General features: G+C 41.1%; 2 protein-coding genes across 2 annotated transcripts in view; both read left to right on the forward strand.

Moving 5' to 3' along the window:
* Window positions 1-11909, forward strand: part of Casp8ap2 (caspase 8 associated protein 2) — a 44386-nt gene extending 32477 nt beyond the window's left edge. Inside the window, exons 8-11 of the mRNA XM_059254074.1 lie at window positions 1853-4985; window positions 7019-7118; window positions 8019-8104; window positions 11296-11909. Coding sequence (XP_059110057.1) covers window positions 1853-4985; window positions 7019-7118; window positions 8019-8075 — 3290 coding nt within the window. The 3' untranslated portion in view covers window positions 8076-8104; window positions 11296-11909. The remainder of the gene's footprint in view (window positions 1-1852; window positions 4986-7018; window positions 7119-8018; window positions 8105-11295) is intronic.
* A 3986-nt stretch (window positions 11910-15895) lies between these two features.
* Mdn1 (midasin AAA ATPase 1) overlaps window positions 15896-27908 on the forward strand; it is a 147124-nt gene continuing 135111 nt past the window's right edge. The window contains exons 1-2 of the mRNA XM_059254075.1: window positions 15896-16064; window positions 26590-26816. Coding sequence (XP_059110058.1) covers window positions 15963-16064; window positions 26590-26816 — 329 coding nt within the window. The 5' untranslated portion in view covers window positions 15896-15962. The remainder of the gene's footprint in view (window positions 16065-26589; window positions 26817-27908) is intronic.

Consider the following 27908-nt stretch of genomic DNA (forward strand, 5'->3'; position numbering starts at 1 on the left):
CTACAACTTGTTAAATTCACATTTGCATTTCACCTTTTCAAACAAACATTTATAATCATTATTTTGTACAGATATAGATACGTAAATACAACATCAAGTTCAGTGGTCCTTTAGGAAAAAATAAGTAAGTTTAAGTGAATAAATTAAAAATAGAAGTGTACACTGAGCCTTTAATATAAATTTAAACAACTTAATTTTTTTTTTTTTTTTTTTTTTTTTTTGAGACAAGGTTTCTTTGTGTAGCTTTGGCTGTCCTGGAACTCACTTTGTAGATCAATCTAGCCTCAAACTAACAGAGATCTGCCTGCCTTTGCCTCCCAAGTGCTAGGATTAAAGGCATGTGCCACCACCGTCAGCCAAAACAACTTAAATTTTTTTATGCACTATGTTTTGATCTTGTTTTCCCTGCCCCAACTCCTCAGATCTTCCTCACTTCACCCATCCAACTTTATATTTTTCTCTTTCAAAAATCTCACAAAATTGCAAAAACACAAATTAAAAAAAACCAGTAAGTTTAAAAAAAAAAAAAATCACAAAACAAAATGAACCATAAAGCGCCCACACACAAAAGAAACGAAAGACCAAATAGTTTGTTTTGTGTAGGCCAACTACTCCTGGGCATGGTCCCTGTCCTGGAGTATGGTTGATAAACCAGTAGCACTTCATTAAAGGAAACTGGTTTTCCCTTTGCCAGTGGGTATCAATTACAGATAGTTTGATGGATGACTCCATCTTCCAGATAGAATTTAGACAACTCTTAATTCTTCTTTTTCCCTCCGCTGCTGGGAACTGAGGCCAGGGCCTCTTGTGTTAGACATGCACTCCTGCTGAGCTCCACCCCAGCTCTGCCATGCTTAAAGGTTTTATTGTGTGTATGTGTGTATGCAGGTAATGTCCAAGTGTATACATGTTCATGTGTGTATACACTAGTGTGGAGGCCAGAGGTTGATGTGGGATATCTTTCTCAATCACTCTCTCCTCGTAATGTATCTCCTTGAACCCGGAGCTCACTAATTTGACTAGTCTAGCTAAGTGAATTGCCAGAGGTCTCTCTCTCTGCCTCCCAGACCCTGGGGTTGCAGGTGCGCTACCATACCTGTGAAGCTTTGATGTAGGTGCTGGGGAGCCGAACTCCAGTCCTCACATTTGAGTGGTAAACACTTTAGACACTAAGCCGTTTTTCTACCGTCATCTTTTTTTTTTCCTGAGGCAAGTTCTTCCTGTGTAGCCCAGACTGGCCTTGAACTGGTGATCATCCCACCTTATCTTCGTAGGTGTTAAAATTGTAGTTGTATACTGCCATGCTCAGTTGAACTTTTTATTAGAAAGGGGAGTGATTGGACGAATTGTTTAGTTGTCTTCACACATACATCCATACATAATCCTCTTATTTTGTCGTGGATTATTAGGCCTAGGGCCTTGAGTATTCAAAGCCTGTGCTCCACTACTACTGAGGTATAGTCTTAGATTTCAGGTATACTTCTGTTGTTCAGAAGCTGTTATCACATAACACAGAGGAAGTAATGCTGATCACATGGAACAAAAAGTGTCCAGATGACACACTTGTTAGTTAACTGACCTTCTGGGACTTTTATTTTTCCCAGTGGTGGAAATCAAATCCAGGACTTCAGTGCATGCTGGGCAAATGCTCTACCACCGAGTCACAACCCTAGCACTTTTTGAGTTCTTTGTAAGACAAGAAATAAAGGCCAATGGAAATGATTATTGAGCATTAACATTTTGCCTTAAAGGGGAAAAGGTTATTAAAATAATACTTGGTTGTGTTTAAGATGCAAATGTCAGATGACTAAGACTTAGTGGTCATGTGATTTTAATATATTCTTCTCCACAGATGAATTTCCATCCAGTTCAATTCATTCTACCTTCAAGAATCAGTCTGGTCTAAATAAGGAAAATAAAAAACCAGTTCCCAGATTTGACAAATGTTCAGAAGCAGACTCTTGTAAGAATTTTTCTTTAGATGAATTAGAAGAAGGAGAAATTAGAAGTGATGATGAAAAGTCTGTGGCACAGAAACATTTGGAAAAGAGTGCAAGACCCAGAGCTTCTGCTGACGCACAGACGGGTAAAAGCAGCCCAGGGAACAGGAGGAGTACTGCACATGTGCATAAGGACCACAAGCAGACTGTTGCAAAACCCCCTCAGGACAGCATCACATCTAGTAAAAGACCAAATGAATCTAGGTCCTCAGGCACTGAAAGGAAAAGTAAAACCATGAGCATCTCTTGCTTGGAGAAAATCCTTCCACTTACTCTTGCACCCTCTTCTGTAGTGGAGGTTATGCACATGTTACGGACGCTAGGACAACATGTAAGGAAAAATTACATGAAATTCAAGATGAAATTTTCATTGATACAATTTCATAGAATTATTGAATCAGCAATTTTGAGTTTCACATCCCTAATTAAATACCTTGACTTTTCTAAGATCTGTAAGTCAGTGAGTACTTTACAGAAGAGCCTTTGTGAAGTTATAGAATCTAACCTTAAACAAGTGAAGAAGAATGGCATAGTTGACCGCCTGTTTGAACAACAACAACCAGATATGAAAAGAAAATTGTGGAAGTTTGTAGACGAACAACTTGATTATTTGTTTGAAAAGCTTAAAAAAATCTTAGTAAAGTTTTGTGGTTCTGTAAACTTTGGAAGTGACAATGGTGAAGGAAAACTTCAAAAAAAATGTAAGGAGAGAACCCAACATTCAAATTGTCAGAAGGGGAATATGAACAATGACAAAGAAATACACAGAGAAAAAGTGCCAAAATCAGAAAATACTGTGAATTTTAAATCTTCACTGGGATGTGAAAAATTTGAAAAAAAACATCAAAACCAAAATAACAGCAGTACTAGCACAGTAAAGCATGATGCAAAAAGAAATTTTAGCACTTGTCCTGATAATACAAAGAACTCTGAATGTAAAGAACAGTTTCTGGAAATGAACTGCCCAAGCACCCCCAAGCCAGGAAAGAATGAAGGAAATACCATGGAAGAGGCACATGTGTTGCAGCATGCAGGTGCTAAGCCAGAACGGAGTTTTGAGATCCTTACTGAGCAGCAGGCATCCAGCCTTACTTTTAACTTAGTGAGTGATGCACAGATGGGTGAAATATTTAAAAGTTTGCTGCAGGGTTCTGATCTGTTGGACACCGGTGTTAATGGTACTGAAAAGACAGAGTGGGAATTAAAGACTCCAGAGAAACAGCTGTTAGAGAGCCTCAAGTGTGACTCTGCACCGGCTTGCACAACAGAAGAACTAGCTTCAGAGGGGGCTTCTCCGTGCCCCAAAGTGATCAGTGATGATAACTGGTCTTTATTATCATCTGAAAAGGGTCCATCTCTATCTTCAGGACTCTCTCTGCCAGTTCATCCCGATGTGTTAGATGAAAATTGTATGTTTGAAGTATCTTCTAACCTTGCTTTAAGTAAAGATAATGTATACAGCTCAGAAAAAAGTAAACCTTGCATCTCTTCCATACTCTTAGAAGATCTTGCGGTCTCTTTAACAGTACCATCACCTCTGAAGTCAGATGGCCATTTGAGTTTCTTAAAGCCTGAAGTTCTGTCAACTTCAACTCCTGAAGAAGTTATTAGTGCACATTTTAGTGAAGATGCTTTGCTTGAGGAAGAGGATGCCTCTGAACAGGACATTCATCTAGCTCTGGAGTCTGATAACTCAAGCAGTAAGTCAAGCTGTTCATCATGGACAAGCCGATCTGTTGCTCCAGGCTTTCAGTACCACCCTAATCTGCCTATGCATGCTGTCATAATGGAGAAATCCAATGATCATTTCATTGTGAAAATACGGCGTGCAGCACCATCTACCTCCCCTAGCCTTAAACATGGTATGGTAGCTGAGGAGTCCTTGACATCTTTGCCTAGAACTGGAAAAGAAGCTGATGTGGCAGCAGAGAAAGAACCTACTCCATTTCAGAGTACTGTTTTTAAGTCTGTCGAAGACTTGGAGAATTCTGACAAAAATGTTGATAATAGCAAGCTAATTCATGAAGAACAGAACTCTATAGTACAAACACAGGTTCCAGATATATATGAATTTCTTAAAGATGCCTCAAGTAAGGTAGAGCATTGTGATCAAGTGGTTGATGATTGTTTCAAGATGCATCAAGTATGGGAACCAAAAATTTCTGAGAACCTTCAAGAATTGCCTTCAACGGAAAAAATTCCACACTCTGTCGGTGATCATCTTCCTAATACACACATAGACCTAACAAAAGATCCAGCCACTGAGACTAAAAACCTGGGAGAACTCATGGAAGTAACAGTTTTAAATATTGACCACTTGGAATGTTCTGGAACCAACTTAGATCAAGATGCACAGATAATTAGTAGTTCTTTACAGCCTGATACTATAGATGCTTTTATTGATTTGACACATGATACTTCAAATGAAGGTAAAAATGAAGGTAGTGAACCTGTGTTAGCTGTTGAAGGCTTGGAATGCCAGGTAATATGTATTGATGAGGATAACAATAAAGAAGCAAAGATGGGAAGGGCAGGCAGTCCTTTAGAATGCTTTGTTGAAGAAACTTGTATTGATTTGACCCCAGAGTCTCCTGGCTCATGTGAAATAAAGAGACATGCTTTAAAATCAGAACCACCATCGAACTTGGATTGTTTAGAGTTGCCTGGGACTCTGAGTAATGTTCACAAGAAGAGAAAAACCAGTCCTGGTCTAAATCATTCTTCTCAGAAAAAACAAAGAAAGGAAACAGACTTAAGTAATGAAAAGACCAAGAGACTTACTCAGAATTCTGATAGAAATGGTGATGCTCACAGAAAGCAAGCCAGCAAGAAAAGGGAACCTGCAGTGAATGACAATACATCTTTGTCATCAGAGGCTAGCCCCGTGGTGAAGGGTTCAGCAACAGCACTTGCTACGTTTCCAACAAGCCTTTCTGCAAAGAATGTTATCAAAAAGAAGGGAGAAGTTATAGTTTCGTGGACAAGGTAAGACTTTCCTGAAATGTTTGAAATCCTTAGGAGATTTTGAGAGGCTGGCAGTCTAATCTGTCGTTCCCTCAGAATTCTATTGCATCTTGAATGGGGACATGATGGATTAATTACTTTAGAAGGGGCTGAAGGGGTGGCTCGTTGGTTAAGAACACTTGCTCTTGCATAGGACTTGACTTTGGTTCCCAGAACCCACATCAGGTGGCTCACAACTCCAGTTCCAGTCGAACCAATGTCTCTGGCTTCTGAGAACATCTGAACTTGCATGCAAACACACACTCTTTTTCTCTCACACACACATATACACATAATTTAAAAAAAGAATAACTGGCCAAAATTAGTTGGCAGTGTATTTTGGTACAATCTAGCTATGGTGTAAAACAATCTAAATAACAGTTTTTAATCCAGAGATGTGAATGACTCCTCTTAATAGAGCTATTTATTGTGGGATTTGTTTGTTTTGTTTGGGAGGTGGTTTGTTTCGGTTTTGAGATATAAACTCACTCTGTAACCCTGAGTGATCTGGCACTCATATCCACCTGCCACTTTTTCAAAGTGCTGTGATTAAAGGTATGAGCTACCACATGGCTGGCTGGTTTGCTTTTGGATTAGGCCTCACTGTAGCACATGCTAGCCTTAAACTCAGGATCTTCTAAGTCTCCACACTGGGTTTCATTGCATTTATTTATTTACTTATTTATTTACTTATTTGCTTATTTAGTTGTTTATTTATTTGGTTTTTCGAGACAGAGTTTTTCTGTGTAGTTTTGATGCCTGTCCTGGATCTCACTCTGTAGACCAGGCTGGCCTCAAACTCACAGAGATCCACCTGCCTGTGCCTCCCAAGTGCTGGGATTAAAGGTGTGCACCATCGCCGCCTGGCTTTTTTTTTTTTTAACTAATTTTATTTATTTTTTATATTTTTTATTTTATATAAGAGATTTTCTAGTCATGTTATATATCAGCCATGGATTCCCCTGTCCTCCCTCCTCCCACCCCCAAGCCTTCCCCCCCAATCCACCCCCTATTCCCACCTCATCCAAGGCAAGGTCTCCCCTGGGGAGTCAGCAGAATGCATCAGTATTTTGCCTGCATATATGTCTGTAGGAGGGTGTCGGATCCTCTGGAACTGGAGTTACAGATAGTTATAAGCTGCCATGTAGTTGCTGGGAATGAACCTGGGTCCTCTGGAAGAGCAGCCTCTCAACCACTGAGCCATCTCTCCAGCACTGCTTTCATTACTTTTAACTTCCCTTTTTCTATTAAAAGATTTTCTTTCGTTTGGAAGGAAATTATTATTATTTTTTTAATTAAGAGAATTTGTTTAAAATGAAATACTCCAAAATTAAAAAAACAAAGGAACAAAAATATTAGAGTTTATACCCTGGTTTAGGTCTTGAAATAATTTTAGATTAATGGAACAGTTTTAATCTTAGTACAGAAAACTCCCCCATGTCTTTAACATAGCTTCCATTAAGACTAGAGAAATTAACCAGATCTGTAGCAGATCTAAACTGTTCAGGAGTGCCTTGTTCTAGTTATTAGAATACTATACTTACAAAGATTATGGTACTAGATTTCTTTTTTACTACTGAACTGTAGCTGGTTTTAGGACTTGGTAGCACACCTAGAAGGTAAATGCATGTGTGCTAAAGCATGTATATACACACCACCATATTCATTTAGCTCATGAATTGACAATGTCCATATACATTTGCTGAGAGAATAGCTCATTCTGATACCTGGGGAAGAACCTGGAAGGAAATTCTTACAAACACAGTTTAGAAAGGAGTGACAGATCAGTGAAAGTTGTGAAACAAAATAGGGGTGTACATAATGGATGTTTCTAAGCTATTTCATAAATAGAATGTACTTTGAGTTTTATGTGAACTTTTTGGATTTTGCATACATACACTTTTTACTATAGAATTTACTGAAAGTGGTGTTCCTGTTGAAAGCTATGAAGGCAGTGGAACTTATTACCTTTCTATGTCAACATAAAAAGCTAAATAACAACTTTTCCTCCTCAGAAATGATGACCGAGAAATTTTACTAGAGTGTCAGAAAAGAATGCCATCCCTGAAAACATTTACATATTTAGCTGTCAAGCTGAATAAAAATCCAAATCAGGTAATTACTCAGATTTTACATTTTTATTAGCTCAGAGATGTTGCTCCCAGACTTACTTAGATTTATTATTTTACTTAACTTTCTTAGTTTTGTGCTGGGGATTAAACCCAGCCACATGCATGCTGGGCAAGAACTCTACCGTTGGTCTATATTCCCAGCCCCAAATTAAATTTTCAACCTATCAAAACACAAAGATATTTATTGGCTAACTTGTTTAAATATATTGCTTCCTGTAGTACTGTTAAGTTTGATGATTGTATAAGAAATGACAGAAATGATCCAGATCCCCCCTTTATCTACATACATTTTTTTTTTCCCAAGGAACTAGATGGTAATGCTTGAGAATAATTGAGAATTAAAGCAAAGGTGTGAGTGAGACAGAGAGAGAGAGGGAGAGGGAGAGAGGGGGGAGAGAGAGAGAGAGAGAGAGAGAGAGAGAGAGAGAGAGGAGGGGAGGGGAGGGGAGGGGGGGAGGGGAGGGGAGGGGAGGGGGGAGGGGAGGGGAGGGGGGGAGGGGAGGGGAGGGGAGGAGACGAGACGAGACGAGACGAGACGAGACGAGACGAGACTGACTCTGACTGGGAGACTTGACTAGCCCAGTCTTAAATTTACTGTGGAGCCAAGGATGACCTTGAATTTTAGATCCTCCTGCCTCCACCTCAAGATTCCAGGGATTATAGGCATGTGCCACCATGCCTAGTCTGTGTAGTGCTGAGGATTGAACTCCAGTCTTGTACATGCTAGGCAGCATTCTCTCTCCCCAGGCCTGAAGATGTTTTATTTTTCTAAACATTATTTGTCTATTATTTACAATAATTTTACTGTTTATATATGTTTTATGAAAGTATTCATCAAAGCTTTAAAAAATGGATATATTTGTAATTATTTTTAATTTTTCAGGTTTTAGAGAGGTTCCAGCAGCTGAAGAAGCTCTTTGAGAAGTCAAAATGCAGGTAGTAGTAGGTCCATCACAGGAAGTTAATGCTGTAAGTGCTAGATCTTGTCCTTGTGCATGTCACAACCTTAGTCACTGGAGGAGATCTGAGTGTGGATGTGGAAATGATTAATGTCTCCTTACCTGCAGGCTGTTGTAGTGTCACCAGTGACGGCCAGATCAGTATGACTGGTTCCTTAGCTTAGTGGTTGTGGATAAGTCATTAATTGCTGAAATCCATTAATAAAATGTGTTTTAATTAATGAGTTATCAGTATTGCTGGGGATCAAACTCAATGCCTTGTGCTTACCAGGCAACTATTCTACCACTAAGCTACACCCCAGCCTAAAACATTTTCCTGTAGATGAAGAATAAAACATATAGCAATGTTTCATAACCACTGAATGTATTATGTAATCTGGTTTCTCCCTCTCTGACTATCTGTCTGTCTGTCTGTCTGTCTAAGACAGGTCTCACTATGTAGGGCCATCTGTCCTGGGTGTAGATGTGCAGACCAGCCTGGCCTTGAGCACAAAGATCTGCCTGCCTGCCTCTGCCCCCTGAGTTGGGGATTATAGTGTGCCACCATGCCTAGCCTCACTTTTTTTTCTTTTTAATGTATTTGGATATTTTGCCTGCATGTATGTATGTGTATCATGTGTGTGCCTGGTGCCTCAGGAGGCCAGAAGAGGGTGTTAGATCCTCTGGAGTTGTGGTTCTAGGAATTCAATCTGCATCTTCTAAAAGAGCAGCGAAAATTTTTTCTTTTTGAGACAGGGTTTCTCTTTGTAATCCTGGCTGTCCTAGAACTCACTGTGTAGACCAGGCTGGCCTGCATCTCACAGCAGTTCTTCTGGCTATACCTCTGGAGAGCTGGGATTAAAGGTGTACACCACCACACCTGACCTAGCAAAAACTCTTAACCACTGAGCCATCTCGCCGAAGCTCTTAGCCTCACTTTTTTTTTTTTTAAATCTTGAAAATGTGTTCACAGATATAAATCTGTTGTCATCTAAATACATGACAAGATTGACTTTAGTAAAAATTTTACTGTTTGAAGTCATGTTTCCTCAGCTTCTTCAGTTTTAGCTGTTTTATGTGGGTTGATAAAGCAATATTTACATTATACACAAATTTTTTTCTGCAGCACCTTAGCCAATTAAGTATTTTGTGTTTTTTTAAAAGATTCATTTTATCTTTATGTGTATGCTTGTGTGTCCGTGTTTGTGTTTGTACATGAGTGCCAGTGTCCTTGGAGGCCAGAAGTGTCGTAATCCCCTGGAGTTGGAATTATAGGTGGTTGGTTGTAAGCCACCCAGTGTGAGTGCTAGGAAATGAACTTGAGTCCTCTGCAAGAGAGCAGTAAATGCTCTTAACTGGTGAGCCATCTCTCCAGTTCCTGTATTTTAGATTTTTATGGAAGGAAAAAATATTACAGTATTTAATGTATCATTGTTTTTTTCAGTTTGCTTCTCATCAAAATTAATCGAATGCAAACATCAAATTTTAAAGCTAGACATGGTGGTACATCCCTGTGATTCTAGCACTTGCGAACCTGAGATAGGAAGATCAGTTCAAGTTTGAGGCCACCTAGCTACATAGTAAGTTCAAGGGCAGCTTGGGCTATAGTGTAAGATGGTCTCAAAAGCACCTCAAACAAAATCCAATTTTGAATTACGCTTGAATTAAATCTAAATGGAAATCATATTGGGTGCTGTTAAGAGGGCTCACTAGGTAAAGGCCCTTGCTGCCAAGCCTGATGACCAGAGCCTGATACGTGTGCTATGGAATACATGCCCCACCTCCTCCTCCTCCTCCTGCACAATAAATAAATGTAAAATTTTAAGAAAGAAGCCATATTTGAATATAGATCTTATGTGAAGGGCTTAAATATTTTTGAGTTATCAGTCTATTTCTAGCCCATTATTTTTTAGTTTGAATCATTGGTTTCTAACCCCTACTATGTCTGATCTTCTAATATCCATGTTCTTGGAAAGCAGTTGATTTGCTAGTGCGATCTTCTAAAGAAACTTAATAGTTTATTATGAAATTAAATTTCTGTTTGTATAGTTTACAATACAAGACTTAATGATAGACAATTTGGAGGACTAACTTATTCTAAAGAACTTTTAAAGTGTAGTATAAGGTATGCAATGGCATTGCTGTCTTTAAGAAATTAACCTCGGCTGGGAATGTAACACACATCTTTAATGATAGCACTCAGGATCTTTTGAGTTCCAGGCCAGCCAGAATTGCATGACACCCTATCTAAAAAAATTAATTAATTTTAAAAAAGGAGAAAAGAACTTCATGTGGTAGCACATGCCTGCAGTCCCAACACTTAGGGAAGAGACAGGAAGGTTAGGAGTTCAAGGATAGGTATACCAAGTTTGAGGCTAACCTGTCTCCAAAAAAGTTTAAAAAAAAAAAGAGCCTGTTTAATATTCTTTGAAAATATGATTCCTATTCTCTGTGAAGAGAATGTAAATTTGTGGAATGATTAACTTCAGGGGACAGGCAGGCAGGTCTAATACTCCAGCACTCAGAAGTTAGAGGCAGTAGGATTGCTACAAGTTTGAGCCCAGCCTAGTTTATGTGGTGAGTTCCAGGCCAACCTAGGCCGGAACCCTGTCTCAAAAAGGAAAAAAAATTAGTTCCTCCCTGACCAGCATAATAGGACATATTGTGGGTTGTGGGTCATTTCATTCCATTTTCGTGGTTTTAACTGATTTTCCCCCTGCACTCCAACTCTTATAACTTCGTTAAATTCTTGGGAGCAAAAACCAGTATATTAGTAATTAGCAAATTGACTGTGTATAAACTATTTTTTTTTAACCCCAACATTTATTATAAAAATGGGCATATGGGGCTAGAGAGATGGCTCAGCAGTTGAGAGCACTGGCTGCCCTTCCAGGGGACCCAGGTTCAATTCCCAGCACCCACATGACAGCTCACAACTGTCTACAACACCAGTTCCCAGGGATCTGACACCTTCACACCAATGAACATAAAATAACATTAAAATAAATTATTTAAGAAAATGGGCATATCAGAAACCCCCTGTGCATAGTGATGCATGCCTTTAATCCCAGCAATTGAAGGCAGAGGCAGGTGTATCTCTGTGAGTGTGAAGCCAGTCTGGTCTACCGAGCGAGTTCCAGGACAGCCAGGGCTACACAGAGAAACCCAGTTTTGAAAAACAAAATAATCCAATTATAATGTCAGTATTTTCTTCCATTACAGATGAGTTGCTGGATTTCACGGCGTTTCATTGATATTTCTTCTACACAGAAGCTTTGATTCCTCGTGTTTTAAATGAGGAACTAGGTGAAGGTTTTGTCTCAATTTTGATGACTAGATGATCATCTACATTTTTTTACTTACCTGGTCATCGTGATTGGACTTACTCAGATCAACAGTCTGATTCACTTACCTGTTAATGGTCAAAATATTTATTTTTAATCATTTAAAGTTGTTATCAAAATTAAAGGATAAAAGCAACAGGGATATAATACTGAAACCTTAATTTTGATATTGGATGAAATAACTTCTTCAGATTTTAAAAAATAATTTTGTAGCATTTTAAATGTAATGACTATTCACCTTTCTATTCATTTTTGTTTTTATAATTGCCTCTCATTTTGGAAAATTGTGAAATAATTTAAATAGTATATTTGTATATATGTATAATTATTATGTTGTAAAATACTAGAGTGTATGTGTCTGTGTGTATGTATGCACATAAATGGCTTTGCTAGCCAAGGATTTTTTTATCTGTATAAAACACTTTGTATAAACTTTGCTTTCAGTAACAGTCATATATAATAAAAACATGTAAAGTCTTGTTTTATTTTTTATTAGAATGCTTCTTTTATTGTGTTTAGATAATTCCTAAATAGATAATATTCCAAGGGAGATGGGGAACTATTTGAAGTGTTTTAGGAGGAGAGTATAACTGGTTCATTTACTGTGGGCAGGCTCATTAAATTTTGTTGCTATTGCCTGCTTTCTCACGTCATATATTGATACAGTTAACCCTGCCTCTCCTGCAGATGTCTTCACAAATACAATTCAGTCAACACAACAAGTGTCAATTTAGAAAAACTGATGTAAGCATTGTTTCATCCTGGATGCCTCCTTCTAGTCTCATCAAAATGGTGGGTAATAATAGTCCCTAGACTCCAAAATGGTGCCTTTCCCATTGCTCTTCCTGCTAAAATGTCCAAAGGGGGAAGTCCTAACTTAAAAGATTCTGCGGTAGATAAGAAACTTGAGGAATGAACTGGTTTTGTAGCGTGAGAGCTTGGCCCCTTCTCTGAATATCCAACATAAATTAGAGGTGGCTGCAGGTCATCCTCCAATGCTTGCCATTCCCTACCACCAGCCAGGTAAATGAATTCCTGAAGGAAAATGATGACAAAGAGATGGTACTGGTTCAAAAGGAAATAACACAGCAGACTGAAGAAGACCTTTGGAATTTAAATGGCCAATAAATATTAAAAGGAGAGACTTTGAGGTAAGAAGGATAAACAGGATAATGCTACATTTAAAATATTTAAAAGATGGGGGCTGGAGAGATGACTTGAGGGTTAAAAGCATGTACTTACTTGTCTTAGGGTTACTATTATATTGGTCAAACACCATGACCAGAGCAAATTGGGGAGGAAAGGGTTATTTCACTAACTTCCATGGAACTGTTCATCATCAAAAGCAGTTAGGGCAGGAGCTCAAACTGTAGGCAGGAGCTGATGAAGGCCATTTACTGGCTTGCTCATGTCTTGCACAGTCTGCTTTGGGCTGGGACCACCATAATAGGCTAAGCCCTCCAATATCAATCACTAACTAAAAAAAGGCCCTACAGGTTTACTGACAGCTGATCATAATAGAGGTAAAGTCTCAATTGAGATCCCTTCCTCTTGGATACTTTATCAGGTTTCAAATTGGGACACTGCTCTAGCAGAGGACTCAGTTATGGGTTCTAGCACTTATATAGCTGCTCATGAGCTGGGTGGTGGTGCACACTTTTAATCCCAGAACGCAGGAGGCAGTGGCAGACAGATCTCTGCCTCCCAAGTGCTGGGATTAAAGGCGTGCGCCACCACTGCCTGGCAATGGACACTTTTAATCCTAGCATTTGGGAGGCAGAGGCAGGTGGATCTCTAAATTTAAGCCCAGTCTGGTGTACATATCAAGTGCCAGGATACCTAGGGATATATACTAAGTTCCTGTCTCGAAAAAAATAAGGTTCCAGACATGGTTAAGTGGTCAAGAGTACTTTGAGTGATCCCTGTGTGCTGAAAGGAACTTGGATCCTCTGAAAGAGCAGCAAGTGCTCTTCACCACTGATTAATTTCCCAGCCCCCCAAATAAATTTTAAAAAAGTTTAAAGAATGAGTATGTTACCGGGCAGTGGTGGCGCACACCTTTAATCCCAGCACTTGGGAGGCAGAGGCAGGTGGATCTCTGTGAGTTTGAGGCCAGCCTGAGCTACAGAGTGAGTTCCAGGAAAGGCTCCAAAGCCACACAGAAGCTGTCTCAAAAAAGAAAAAAAAAAAAAAAAGAAAAAAAAATAGACTTACATGGTACCAAATGAGAGATAGAATACATCTAGACAGATGCTGAAACTTGTAAATATTAAGACTGTAAGAAATAGCCGTTTTTCAAGACAAAGTTTCTCTGTGTAACAGCCCTGGCTGCCCTGGAACTAGCTCTGTAGACCATACTGCCCTTGAATTCACAAAAATCCACCTGCCTCTGCCTAGAGAGTGCTGGAATTAATGGAATGTGCCACCACTACCCTGCTAAAAAATTGTAAAGTACTAGAATAAATTTGTATCTATTTAAGTTCTTTTTGGGTTTCAAAAATTGAAATTAGGTTGTCAGAATTGGGGGAAAAGCACCTTTTATCTGCTGAGCCATCGTAACAGTTCTACCTCCCTTAAAAAAGGCATGTGATAAAGGTGACAACAATATACATCAGTTGTACCAAAAAGCTCCCCACACAAACCAAAAAAAAAAACAAAAAAACAAAAAACCCACAAAAATCAAACAAAACCTCCTGAAAGAATTTTAAAAAATGCTTATAAAGGAGTATATAAATAAAATGTTATGTACCTCCATGCTATAATGCTTATTAGGTATTTTAAATGGTGTACTTCTTAATCCATTAATATGTAAACATATAAAATTAAATGAAGACATATTTTTTGAAGAAAAGAAGGCAGTGGCATATATTTGACTGCACCGTAAGAAAGGCATGTGTGTTTGTGTCTGTGTGATGGATGCATTTGGCATAGGAAGGCGTCTCAGACCTCGGTGTGTACCACCGTTGGGCTTTATGTAGTTTCTCCTCTTTACATTTTATATTTGTTCTCATGTTTTTACATATTGTGTGGAATCTTAACAAAAGCACAAAAATTACCTTCATTTTAATGGGAAAAGTTATATACACACTTTGTGATTTATGTTTTAGAAGATGTTTGAGAATAATTTAAGGATAACAAGGTTTAATACTATGTGCCTATATGTATGATTGTATTCTAATGACATTAAATATTAAAAAAAAAAAAAAGAGCTAGGCATTGGTGGTCCACGCCTTTAATCCCACCATTCAGGCAGAGACGGGAGACTCAAGGCCAGCCTGGTCTAAAGAGAGAGTTCCAGGACAGCCAGGGATACACAGAGAAACTGTCTCGAAAACTGTGTGTGTGTGTGTGTGTGTGTGTGTGTGTGTGCCAGAGAGGCCAGAAGAGGTCATTGGATTCCCTGGAGAAGGAGTTACAGATGGTTGTAAGCTATCCTATGTTGGTGCTGGGCTTCTTTACTGTAAATGCCCTTTTGAGATGACATTTTGTTTGACATTTGTTTAGCTTGTTCATGACATTCATATTAATAGTTAAATTCTGTGTACTCTACATGATTTGTTCCTGAATCATCATCATTATCGAGTGTGAAGGCCCACATATGCCATGGCGTACAAGTGGAAGTCACAATTCAACTCTGTGGAGTTGGTTCTTCCACTGTGACTTGGGTTCGGTAGAACAAACTCAGGTCATCAGCCACAAGAGCTTTTTCTCACTAAGCCATCCCTTCCCTCTGGCCCCTATTTGCTCTCTTCCTCCTCCCCACCCCCCGCCCGCCCTTGATTTTTTTGAGACAAGGTTTCTCTATGTAACAGCCCTGGCTGTCCAAGAATTCACTCTGTAGACCAGGCTGGCCTCGAACTCAAGAGATCCGCCTGCCTCTGCTTCCTGAGTGCAGCGACTAAAGGCGTGCACCGCAGTGGCCGGCTATTTCCAGTATTTGTAAGAATGCAGCTGAGCGGTAGTGGTGCACTCCTTTAATTCCAGCATTTAGGAAGAAGGAGACTGGCAGATTTCTGTGGATTCGAGGCCAGCCTGACCTACAGAGCGAGTTCCAGGATACAGAGAAACCCTGTCTCGAAAAATAAAAAACAACCAAAAAGGACTGCGTCACGGGCTGTTCTCTCACAATAATGCACTTTTCTGCGGGCGACAATCTTGGACAACGAATCTGCTTATCGTTCACATCTGATCTGTGCTGATACAGAGTTAGTCACCGTGCGCTTAGGTCTCACGCCCCTGAAGCTCCTCCCTTGGGAAAATCTGTTTCTGTCGGGTCAGGCACTGAAAAAAATCACGTCTATCAGTTATCCTGCCAGCCTAAAAGCCACTTCCGCCTCCCTTCCTACTAGCCGTGGCGCGGCAGTGACGCACTTCCGCCGAGGTGGGCGTAGCAGTAGTAGCGCCGCCGCAGTGGCCGCCGCTGGTTGATGACGTTTGTGGAGTCCTTCACCACGTGTGCGCCCGCTAGCCGGCTTTAAGTGGCTTTCCTTGCCTTGGTACCTGTTCGGCGGCGACCCCGCGGCCCCGTGGGCGCGGCCGGAGACCATGGAGCACCTCTCCGTGGAGCTGGTGGCCGGGCCGCTGAGGCTAATCGCCAACAAGAACGAGAAGAGCCGCGGCGAGCTGAACAGGTTCCTCACCAAGCCGGTGAGCATGGGTGAAGGGAGGCGGGCCCGGGCTGGTGAGCCCCGAGTCCCGAGAAAGGGCCTTTGTTTTTCGGGGTCAGCTTCCATTCCCTCGCCCCCTGCCCAGCGCTCAGACTGTGGTGGAGAGCTTGTCCCTCCGAAAGGAAGATAGTTGGTTTTTCTGCGAGGCTGCTTCTCTGTCCCTCAGACATGTGCATTGCCTAAGCCGCCCCTTACCTTTCCCCACCCCTGGTTTGCTTGCAAGCGTGTTTTTCTTTTTGACTTTGTCCCTTCTGTTTGGTACATTGACGGGCATCGGTAGCATTTCTTCAAGGCACAAGTCTCAGTGTAGCACTGAGACAGATAAATCTGGTTTCATCATCAAGGGAGTTTGCATCTACTTCGGAGATAGTTCATAAGCACACAAACAACTGAAGGTCAAAACAGGACAGCTAACTTTGGGAATTGGAAGGTGAAAAGATTCCCCCCCCCCCCATGGGTCTTGGGTTTTCAAGAGCCTTGCCTTCTTGACTACTGCCTGAGTTGAGCATCCTTACCAGGCAACTCTTCATTTGGCCTTTTAATTTTCTTTTTATGTTTCCCTACTTGCTCTGTGTGTAAGCTTGAGACTAGAAAAATGTGCTTTTGATTTTGTAAAACTCATTCGGTTGCGAATGCATTAGGTACATATACACTCCGTTGTTTAGTAATCAACAGCAGTAGATCGGATCCAATGCTTCTCTTCTGTGGGTCTCGACCCTGGAGTCCAACGACCCTTTCACAGGGTCATTTGAATTTCATTTCACAGGCCATTGGATAACACAGATATTTACATTACGCTTCATAACAATAGCAAAATTACAGTTATGAAGTAGCAATGAAAATAATTTTATGGTTGAGGGTCACCACAACATGAGGAATTGTATTAAAGGGTTGCAACATTAGGAAGGTTGAGAACCACTGGCTTAGAGTAAAGAACCTGAATCATTCGGAGCAGAATAGAATTCGCCTGAGAAAATTCTGAGCGTTTTTTCTGGGGAGGTTGAATCTATGTTCTACTACTGAATTATACCCTTAACTAAAAGGCATTTTATTTGATTGTTTTTTTCTTTAGAGACAGGGTCTCTTATGTACCTCTGGCTGTCCTGGAACTCTGTGTGTAAACCAGACTGGCCTTGAACTCACAGAGATCCATAGAATGCTGGGATTCCAGACATGTACCACCAGCCAGGATCAAAAGGCATTTCTGATAATGGATGTGAAAAACCAAACTTGTGGCATTTGTCTCCTGGCTTTCTGGCCTGTGGTTTTCCTAGCAAAATTGCTGTGGGTGGACTCAGCATAAGGCAGTCAAGAGGAAGAAAATTGTTTTTGGTGGGTTGAGTAAAAGGAGAAAATTGGTTTAGATGAGCTGACCTTGTGAAAGGCTTTAGTATTATGTCTTGTATTTGGAGTGTACATTCTGGATCTAGAGGTCTTACAATGGGAGAGCATTTGCTTAGCATACTGGAGACCCTGGAGTCAACTCTTAGCACCTAAGGGGATTGATTCATGCTTATGTTTTGGGAGTGGGGTTGAAAATGATTTGTATTCTTTTTTTGGCTAAGATTTTAGGAAGACTAACACACAAATATAGGAATCACTCAAGGCAAATTCTGAAAGTAATACAGAAATACCACAGAAGTTCCCTGGACTTAAGGAGTTTGGGATAAAATTCCTGATCTCTTCTCCCTGATTTATGTTTTGAATTCTAGCCCGTCTCAGGAATCTTTCTGTTTTGGATAATGTCTTAAATATTTTCCCTGAGTGTTGGTTACATTTCCGTTTCAGTTCTTTTTGTTTTAAATTTGAGGCTGACTCTTCCTGTGTAGGTTTGATAGCCTCAGTGCTGAGAGTACAGATGCATACTACCATGTTCACATAGACCCCCTAGTTTGGAAGCGAAAACGCTTCGTTAGACAGTAATATACAAAGATGTGAAAATTCCGACTCACAATGGAATTTGAGAATTGAACAAATTTTTAAAGATTGTTTTCTTTTTTTAAAATCCCTCTTAACCGGTGACTGTATCCTAATTCCAAGAACTAGGTGCCAACTGTTAGTGGGTGAGTGGGTGGGGTCATTCTGGGGATTGAATACAGGGCCTCACTGTACCACTGTACCACTGAGTCTACTTCCCACCCTCATTCTTTATATATGCTTAGTATCTATTTTGTTTGTTTTTTGAGACAGCATCCCATGCTGGGCCTATAACTTTCTATATAGACTAGCCTACTCACAGGTATAACTGCCTCTGGCTACTTAGTCCTGGGATTAAAGGTATGTGCCACCCTGCCTGGCCTTGGTATTATTTACTTTTGAGACAAGTTTCAAAAACCTTGAAGTCCAGGCTGGCCTCCATCTCAACATATATCTGATGATGGCCTTGAATTCCTTATTCTTCTGCCTCGAGTCTCTAAACACTGATTACAGGTGTGTGTTGCTATGGTGGGCTCATTTTCAAGGTCTGTATCTATTTTTTTTTCACTGCAACTATGATTCCTCCTTCACTTCGATCACTGTCTGTATTTACATTTATGGGGAGCAGAGTGTTTAACACCAAGCATAGGCACTGGGACATAGCATAGCTGAAGATTATTTATTTACTTACTTAATCAATCTAGTTATTTATTTGTTTGTTTTAGGGGGGCAGAGTTACTCTGTGTAACATCCCAGGCTGACTTTGAACTCACAGAAATCTGCTTCTGCCTCCTTTTATCCCTGAGTGCTGCAATTAAAAATGTGGGCCACCACCACCTGGCTTTGCCTGGCTATTTTTATTAATTTTTAAAAGTGTGGGGTGTGTGAGACCATGCATGTGTGTATCTGCCTGCCTGATAATTACAGGTAAACATGGAGGTAAGAAGAGGGCATCTGATTGCCTAGAGCAGTGGTTCTCAACATGTGGGTTGTGACCTCTTGGGGGTCAAACTACCCCTTCACAGGGGTCACCTGAGACCATCAGAAAGCACAGGTATTTACTCTGCAATTCATAACAGTAGCAAAATAACAGTTATGAAGTAGCAACAAAAAATAATATTATGGTTGGGGGTCACTACATGAAGAACTGTATTAAAGGGTGGAAGCATTAGGAAGGTTGAGAACCACTGCTCTAGAGCCCTGATTACAGGTAGGTGATTGTGAGCTGCCTGATGTGGGAACTGGGACCCAAACCTTGGTCCTCTGGAAGGGCAGTGTATGCACTTAACTCTCTGTCCACATTATTTCTCTCTCTCTCTCTCTCTCTCTCTCTCTCTCTCTCTCTCTCTCTCTCTCTCTCTCTCTCTGTGTATGTGTGTGTAATGTATTTTATTTTATGCTCGTTAGTGCATGTAATGTATGTGCTTCATGTGCTTGCCTGGTGCCTGCAAATCTCAAAGAGGGCATTGGATCCCCTGGAAATGGAGTTAAAGGTGGTTGAGAGCTGCCCTGTGGTTGCTAGGAATGGAACCTGGGTCCTCTGCAAGGGCTCTTAACTGCTGAGCTAGCTCTCTAGCCCTCTCCATTTTCTTTTACTTAATTGCATTTGTACTCCTCTGCAAGTCACTTAATGTCAATCTCTGTTTCTTGATTAAATATGTATGGTGGCTTTAAAATAGAGTAGTTGTAGGTAGTAATTGTAGAGCAAGAACTCTGGGCTGGTGATGTAGGTGAGTGAGTCTGTCCCTGCCTGGTATGTATCAGGCTTGATCCCCAGGACTGCCACAGCGAAACAACACAACTTTCAGCAGTATCAATAACTCCTCTGGCCTATGCTCTGTGATGGGAGTTTTCTGAGCTTCTGCTAGCTTTGTCAACCTTAGCTTTTGTTTATTTTGGAGATTTGGTGTCAGCTTTTTGGCCTCAAACCTTTTCTTTTCCTTAGTTTCTTTTTTTTCTTTTTCTTTTTTCTTTTTTTTCTTTTTTTTTCTTTTTTTGGTTTTTCGAGACAGGGTTTCTTTGTGTAGCTTTGCGCCTTTTCCTGGAATTCACTTGGTAGCCCAGGCTGGCCTTGAACTCACAGAGATCCGCCTGGCTCTGCCTCCCAAGTGCTGGGATTAAAGGCGTGCGCCACCACCGCCCGGCTCTTTTTCTTTAGTTTCTAATCTGTAAAATGTCTCCAGTTTATGGGCTGCTATGAAGGAGAAAATACCTGGAGGATTATAAATGCTATGGATAAAGTTTGTGGTAACTGCTATACATAAGGCTACTCTGACTAGAAAATACAGGTGAGGAATTTTACCCGAAGTGCCTGACACTGAGTGCTCAACAAACAACTGTAGTAATTATTATTTTAATATTTAATTTCATATTTATATTAAATTATTAATATAAATTCTTTAATATTTTGGGCTGTAACCCAGGTCTTCACTATGCTAGGCAACCTCTCTGCCATTGAACTACTCTAGCCCTAATTTATTACTATCCTTATTTGCAGTAATAGTAGTTTTTAGACATCCTGCTGTGTTTTCCAGACTAGATTTGAAACACCACCCCGACCCACCCCTAGTCCTCAGACCCCATAGTACCTGTGGCTACAAACTTGTTTCACCAAATTTGTCTATATTTTCCTTTTTATTGTTTGTTCGTTTAATTTCTTTTGATGCTGCAGTAGAATCCAGAACGTTGCACATGTTGAGCAGTTTGGTGTATGATCACAGGTTGACAGGCTCCAGTCCCCTGCTGCTGTCACTGTATCATCCCTTCTTGCATTTATCTTAGAATGCTTGTCTTTCCTCTCTTTTGCTGTGGTTAGTGTGGCAAAAGCTAAAACTTGGCGTTTATGGAAGAGAAGAGAAATGCACGCAGAGATACACAGACTGGGTTCTTTTCATGTGGAAAAGAGAACAACTTTATTTTGCAGTTTGGTGTATTTACGGAGCAGAGCAAGTTACTGGGAGCATCAGGCCTTTTCTAGAGCTTTAGAGGTCATAAGGGCTCAGAGCTACCTAATGAACATACTTCCCCAGAAGGCACACCTGAAGATGGTTTTCCTTCTGGCTATCAGGTTGCCTTGCTTATGAGCATGTGGAATGTGAATGCCAAGGGAAGAAGTAACCAAGTCACTGGCTGCCCTTGAAAGCTTACAGGCCTGAATAGCCATATTCTTTCAGTTGACTTCTGTTTGTTCTGGAAGACTGCTCTTTTGCAGTTGCCTTCACTAGGAACTCTAGAAAGAGTTGTTTCCTTTTTTTCACCACCCCTTTGTTTCAGTAGACTAGCAGTTGTGAACACCTTTAGAAGGACCAGCTTGAGTCGGGCGGTGGTGGCACACGCCTTCAATCCCAGCACTCGGGAGGCAGAGCCAGGCAGATCTCTGTGAGTTTGAGGCCAGCCTGGGCTACCGAGTGAGTTCCAGGAAAGGTGCAAAGCTGCACAGAGAAACCCTGTCTCGGGGAGAAAAAAAAAAAAAGAAGGAGCAGCTTGTAGATGGAGTGGGCAGGGAGCACCAACTCACAAAAAACAACATGGAGACTTACTGTTAATTATGAAAGCTCAGCCTATAGCTTAGGCTTGTCTCACTCGCTCTTATAACTTAAATTGACCCATTTATATTATCTGTGTTTTGCTTCATTGCTTTTTACCTCTCTTCCACCTTGCACCTCCTGTTTCCTCTCTGTCCTCTGGTATTAGGATAATGATCAAGTCCTGGCTAGAGTAGTCTGTGAGGCTGGACCATCTCAGCTAGCAGCCTTAAAGCTGTTCTGGATGTAGAACTCTGAGGAAACTGCAGCAGACACTCTGAGAGTTTTTATTGGTGTCTGGTCCCCTTGCTCTGAAAACATATCAACTTTCAAAGGTAATATACATATCTGCATTAACACATGTGTGGACTGTATGTCCCACCTAACCACTTCCTGCTTAGCTGTTGGCCATTCAGCTCTTTATTAAGCCAATCAGAAGGCATCTTGGCAAAGATACATTTTCACAGTGTACAAAAAGATTATTCCACAACAGTAGCTCTGGTGTCCAGTACCATGTCTTGCATTGAGGCATGTGATAACTACAGAGTGAGCAGATTAATCTACTTATAAATTGTGATATTCGAACAGTTTTATTGTAGAACACAGTTTTGAGAAACTTTCAGTGCTTCAAGCATAGGATGACATTCAGACTGTTTCTAATTCAGCTCCTTTGTAATAGTAACAGTTCCCTAGTGTACATGTGGAAAGAGAAGTCATTCTTCTTTTTTAAAGCAAGGTAGCCCTGACTGGCCTGGAACCAACTATGTAGACCAGGCTGACCTTGAACTCACAGAGATCTGCCTGCCTCTGCCGCTCAAGTGCCTCTTGAATACTTCACCATGTGCAGCTTTTTTTTTTTCTTAATACTTCAGGTTTATAGGGTATGTTAGAGTTCTTTTGCTCAAAATACTTATTTGATAAATGAAATTATAAGTAACTTAATTGGGATTAAAAAATCACAAAGGAAACTGACACACTTAACTCAGCTTTGAGAAGAGGTGAATTCAAACAGTGTACTAGTTTCATTTTATCTCAGTTCAAAAAATAGGCAAACCCACAAATAGGAAAAATGTTTCCCTTTCTTCCTGGGCTGCTTTTGGGAACTTGGATAAATCTGAATAATTATGCTAGTTGAATGAAAAAAAGAAATGAAATAAAAGGAGGCCATGCCTACCCCTAAAGTATGGAGAGAATTTTTATTGTAGAGATAAGGGAGAAGCATGCAGAGGGGAAGAGGCCAGGCTCAACAGAGTCAACCGGCAGACGAAACTGGACCATGAGAGGAGAGGGGAGGGAGAGCAAGAGAGGTGGCCCGGGTTAGCTGGCTGTGTAGCCACAAGACTAGCATGGCCCAAATGGCTGAGTTATATAGGGTCAGGCTGGGGAAGAGAAGTCCAGATCCTGGGAGGGAGAGGTTTGGGGAGGAGCCATAGGAACTGAGTGAGCCTTGTCCTAGGTTTGAGACTTAACACTAGTCGTTATAGCAAAGGAACTGAATTGGTTGCTAGATTTTGCTTTTTTTCTTGGTTTTTCAAGGCAGGGTTTCTCTGTGTGGCCCTGACAGTCCTGGAACTTACCCTGTAGACCCAGCCAGCCTTAAATTCAGAGATTTACCTGCCTGTGCCTCCAGTGCTGGGATTACAGTGTGCCACCATGCCCAACTGGTTACTAAGTTTTGATGAGAGCTTCTGAACCACTTTAAAAATGTCTTTTGTTCTATTTGATTATTTAATCTTACATTTAATGTGTGTGGACAATCTGTAGGGTGTTCTCTTCTTTCACCATGTGGGTTCTAGAGACTGAGCTCAAGTTGGCCACCTTGGTGGCAATCACCTTTACCTGCTGAGCCATCTCACTGGCCCAGTATTTGGTAGTTAACCAGTGTCTTGAGTATCCCTCAGACTAGTATGTCTTTTAACCACTTAAGTAAAGCCCACTTAAGCTTTGTGAAAGAAAAGTGAGAAAGCAGGAAGAGGTAGCCATGAGGCTGCCCCAGGGACTCTCACTTACAAAGAGACAGTTTCCCAAGAATGCAGGTACCTGGGTGTTGTGGTAGACTTGGGTTTGGAGGGTAAAACCTTGAACATTCAGTGCTTCATTGTCCCAGCAGCCAGGAAACAGGCTGGTGCACAAAAAGAGAAAGTTCGTTATGTGATTGTCCCGTGTTACTGCTACCGGTACACACTCACACTTACTCTAGCTGCCCCCTCTTTTCAGTTCTTGCATTTACACATTCAAGGTTTTTTTTTTTTGTTTGTTTTTTTTTTGGTTTTTTGAGACAGGGTTTCCCTGTGTAGCTTTGCGCCTTTCCTGGAACTCACTTGGTAGCCCAGGCTGGCCTTGAACTCACGGAGATCCGCCTGGCTCTGCCTCCCGAGTGCTGGGATTAAAGGCGTGCGCCACCACCGCCCGGCCACATTCAAGGTTTTAATAAAAACATTTTATTTTAGAAATATATTTATTGATTGAATGTTGTGTAGCCAAGAGTGATCTTGAACTTCTGATCTTCCTAACTTGCCTCCCAAATGCCAGGGTTACAGACATGAACCATCTTCCCCTATTAGATTAATGTGTTGGTGAGCAAATTCCCCAGGGCTTCATGAATGCTAGATAAGTACTCTTATCAGCCAAGCTAGTCCCCAGTCCTCAGTTTTGTTGTTTTGAGACTTACTATGTTGTCCATTCTGGCCTAGAGCTTCTGGGCTCAATCCATCCTCCTACCTTAGCCTTGTGGACAGCAGTAAGTGTAAGCATGTGCTGTTACTTAGCTTTCCATTTCCTTCTAGTTTTCTACTCTAACCCCCAACCCCACACACCTTACTACGTAGCCCAGGAAGTTTTGAACCTGCAGCCCTCATGCCTCAGCTCCCCAACTGTTGGGGATTACATGCATGTACCATTATGCTTGCCTTCATTACTTGAAATCTCATTAGGTAGTTTTATTCGTGGTAGGGAATTGAGAAAACTTAGGACAGCACCGGTTTAATGGTTCAACGTGTCTACCAAAGCTGGGGATGTGGCTCTGTAGTAGGGCCTTGATTCACTGCACTGTAAAACAAAACTTGAATTGGCCTCTCCTATTTTTCAGTGTGATGTCATTTGGAAACGGAGCCTTGCTGCCATAATGAAATCATCCTAGTTCCTTTTCTGTTGCCGTGATACCCTGACAAAAATAACACAACGGGGGAAACTTACTCTGGTTCACAATTGAAAAGTACTGTGCGTTGTGACTGGTAACTCAAGGCAACAGGAGCAGGAAGCTGCTGCTCAGTGTCCACAGTTGGGGTTCCAGAGGAGGAATGCTGCTACTTGCTTCTCTCCATTTCCACAGTCCACATCTGCCCAGGAGTGATCCTACCCCACTTAGTGACTCTTCCCACATCAGTTAACATAACCGAGGGAATCCCTCACTGACACTGAGAGGCTAACCTTGTAGAGAATCCCTCACAGATGTGTCCGAAGGTGTTCTTAGATGAGTCTATATTTGGTCAGTTTGACCATACTAACCATCCAACCATGCATCACAAAAGTAAAAATGAGATCAAAGGGCAGAGAGATGACCTTGGTGATTCCGACAGAGACTGAGAGTGGAGTGATGTAGCTGAAAGCCAAAGAACATGAAGGACTGATAGCCACTACCAGAAGCCATGAAGTGTCAAGGAAGGCTGATGCTCCTGTAAATGTTTCAGAGGGAATGTGTCTCTGCCAATACCTTGACTTCAGACTCCAGAAATAAATGCGGGCAGTACTGTTTGTTACTTTAAGCCAACCATTTATAATAGTGTTTTGGTAGTGCTAGAAGACTAGTTTAAATTTTTTATTTGTAAAAGTCTTTCTAAGGGGCTAGAGTTCAGTGATTAAGAACATTTATTTCTGCAAAGACCCATATGATAGCCAAGAACTGTCTATAACTCCAGTTCCAGAGAATCTGACCCTCTACTGGCCTTGATGGGTACCGGGCACATACAAGGTGTGCATATATATGTTCAGGCAGAGTACTCATCTACTTTAAATATAAATAAATAAATATTAAATTATTAATGTTTTCTTTTTAAGTCCCTCCAAGATCATTCTGAGACCACACAGTAGGATTTTGTGGTTTACTTCCTCAGACATCTCAAAGTGTGGTTGTTCATACTAATTTTGTTTTACTAATTTTAGGTTGGTTTATTTTCAGGAATTAATTTTATCTTCATTGTTTTTGGGAATTGAACCCAGAGCCCACTGCATGCTAGGTACTATCTCTGTAACTGAGCTGTATGCAAGCTACACCCGGACCCTACTTACTCTTGTAGAATATTTGTTTACACTGTAAAGATGTGTCTCTGCCTAAGGTGCCTTCTGATTGGTTTAATAAAAAGCTGAGTGGCCGATAGCTAGACAGGAGAGAATAGGTAGGACTTCTGGAGAGAGAGAGGATTCTGTGAAGAAGAGAGGCAGGGACTCACCAGCGAGATGCAGACCAAGTCGGACATACAGAGTGGAGGAGTAAAAAAAAAAGCCACATGGTAAAACATAGATTAATAGAAGCAGGCTAATTTATTTTATAAGAGATCGTTGGGGGCAAGCCTAAGTTAAAGGCCAAGCTTTCATAATTAATAACAAGTGTCTCTGTTGTTATTTGGGGGCTGGTGATCCAAAGACCGTCCGATGGATAGCTTGCCACACCTCACTTTCATGTGTGTCCTTTCTTAGAGGGGTGTTGCATCGTGCCCGGAAGTAATCATAGAATTATGTTTTCATTTCTGAAGAGCAAAGGAGATAGGAACACTGGGTTTTATATTCCCTGGACAGTGTTGAGACCCTGCAACATTTACTGTTGAGTAAAGTTGCATATCATTTAAAATGGAATCCCAAATATTAGTTTTCTAAAATGTCTGTAACCTCAGTGGACTAGAACTCCCAGTAACAAACTCTAATCTTTTATTGTAACAGAACCATACTTTTATTATGAACTCACTTAAGAAATTTAGAAACTAGTGTTTTGATTCTAAGCTAGATCTCCGATCCTTCCAGTACTAAATAATATTGTTTACATAGACATTTGTCTTGCTTTTCACTCAGGTTTGGACACCTCAAGATCGCCAGTGTATCCTGAATTCCTTGGCACAGTTGCTCCTGGATAAGGACTATACCCTTTTGCTTGGTCGCCAGTTGCGCCCTATCCTTTTGGATTTGCTGGAAAGAAATGCTGAAGCCATTAAAACTGGAGGCCAAGTTAACCATGATCTACATGAACGTCTCAGTGTGTCAATGAGCAAACTCATTGGTAACCATCCTGACGTTCTTCCGTGAGTAGCAGTTTGATTCATATTTCTCTGTGAGGTGATAACCTCTTCTCTCAAGTCTGGTGGGATGGCCCTTGCTGTAACCAAAGCACTTGGGAGGTTGAGGTAAGAGGCTTGTGAGTTTGGGGCCAGCCTCCACTATATAGCATACCCCCGTGGGTTTTGTTTTTGTTTTTTTAACATTTAGTTTTTAATTCTGTAGAGGGTGGCACAGAGGACAGATTAGGGTCAGTTCTCTCCTTCTGCCATGTGTTTCCTAGGAGTTGAATTCATGTGTTCAGGCTTGGTGGCATCAGCCATCTCCTCAGGAGCTTTTACTGAGCACCCCAGTCTAGCCTCAGTCTCTCAGTCTGCCAAGTGCTGAGAGTACTCCTGGCTTAGCTGTCATTATAAGTTTGAGGAAACCGCCATGATGTCCTCAGTCATCTCAGAATTTGGCAGGATGTACTTATGAGGTAGATGTGAAGTTGGATGAGAGTTCTTTCGGGAATCACTAAAAGGAGAACTAGCTTCCGGGGGCTGGAGCAATGATTCGGGGATTAAGAGTTCTTACTGCTCTTCCATAGGACTAGAGTGTGGTTCCCAGTACCAGCATCAGCTTTTGACACTTCAGGGGTCTGACAAACTCTCTGGCCTCCACGGGCACCCAAATTCACATGCATATAGACACACACAGACACATAAATAATAAAATCTCATCGGGAAAAGCAGCTTCAGACTAGGAGTGTCCCTCAACTTGACACCATCACCTAAGGCCTGGAGTTCAGTCCCCAGTACCACTCCCACCACCCCAAATCATCACATTAACAGTTGTGTTAGAGCTGGATTCTAATGTGTTTATGGTTACATTTGTAGTAAGTTGTGTCTCATGTGGGGTTTAAGTTGAGAAGACTAAGGGCTTGCCTTCCAAACAGTGTATTGCTTGATAGGGTTTTCATCTGGTCCTCACTTAAGAAGAAATGAAGGGCCGGGTGGTGGTGGCACACAACTCTAATCCCAGCACTCGGGAGGCAGAGGTAGGCAGATCTCTGTGAGTTTGAGGCCAGCTTGCTCTACAGAGTGAGTTCCAGGACAGGGCTACACAGAGAAACTGTC

This window comes from Peromyscus eremicus, chromosome 2 (genome assembly GCF_949786415.1).
Source record: "Peromyscus eremicus chromosome 2, PerEre_H2_v1, whole genome shotgun sequence".
NCBI lineage: Eukaryota > Metazoa > Chordata > Mammalia > Rodentia > Cricetidae > Peromyscus > Peromyscus eremicus.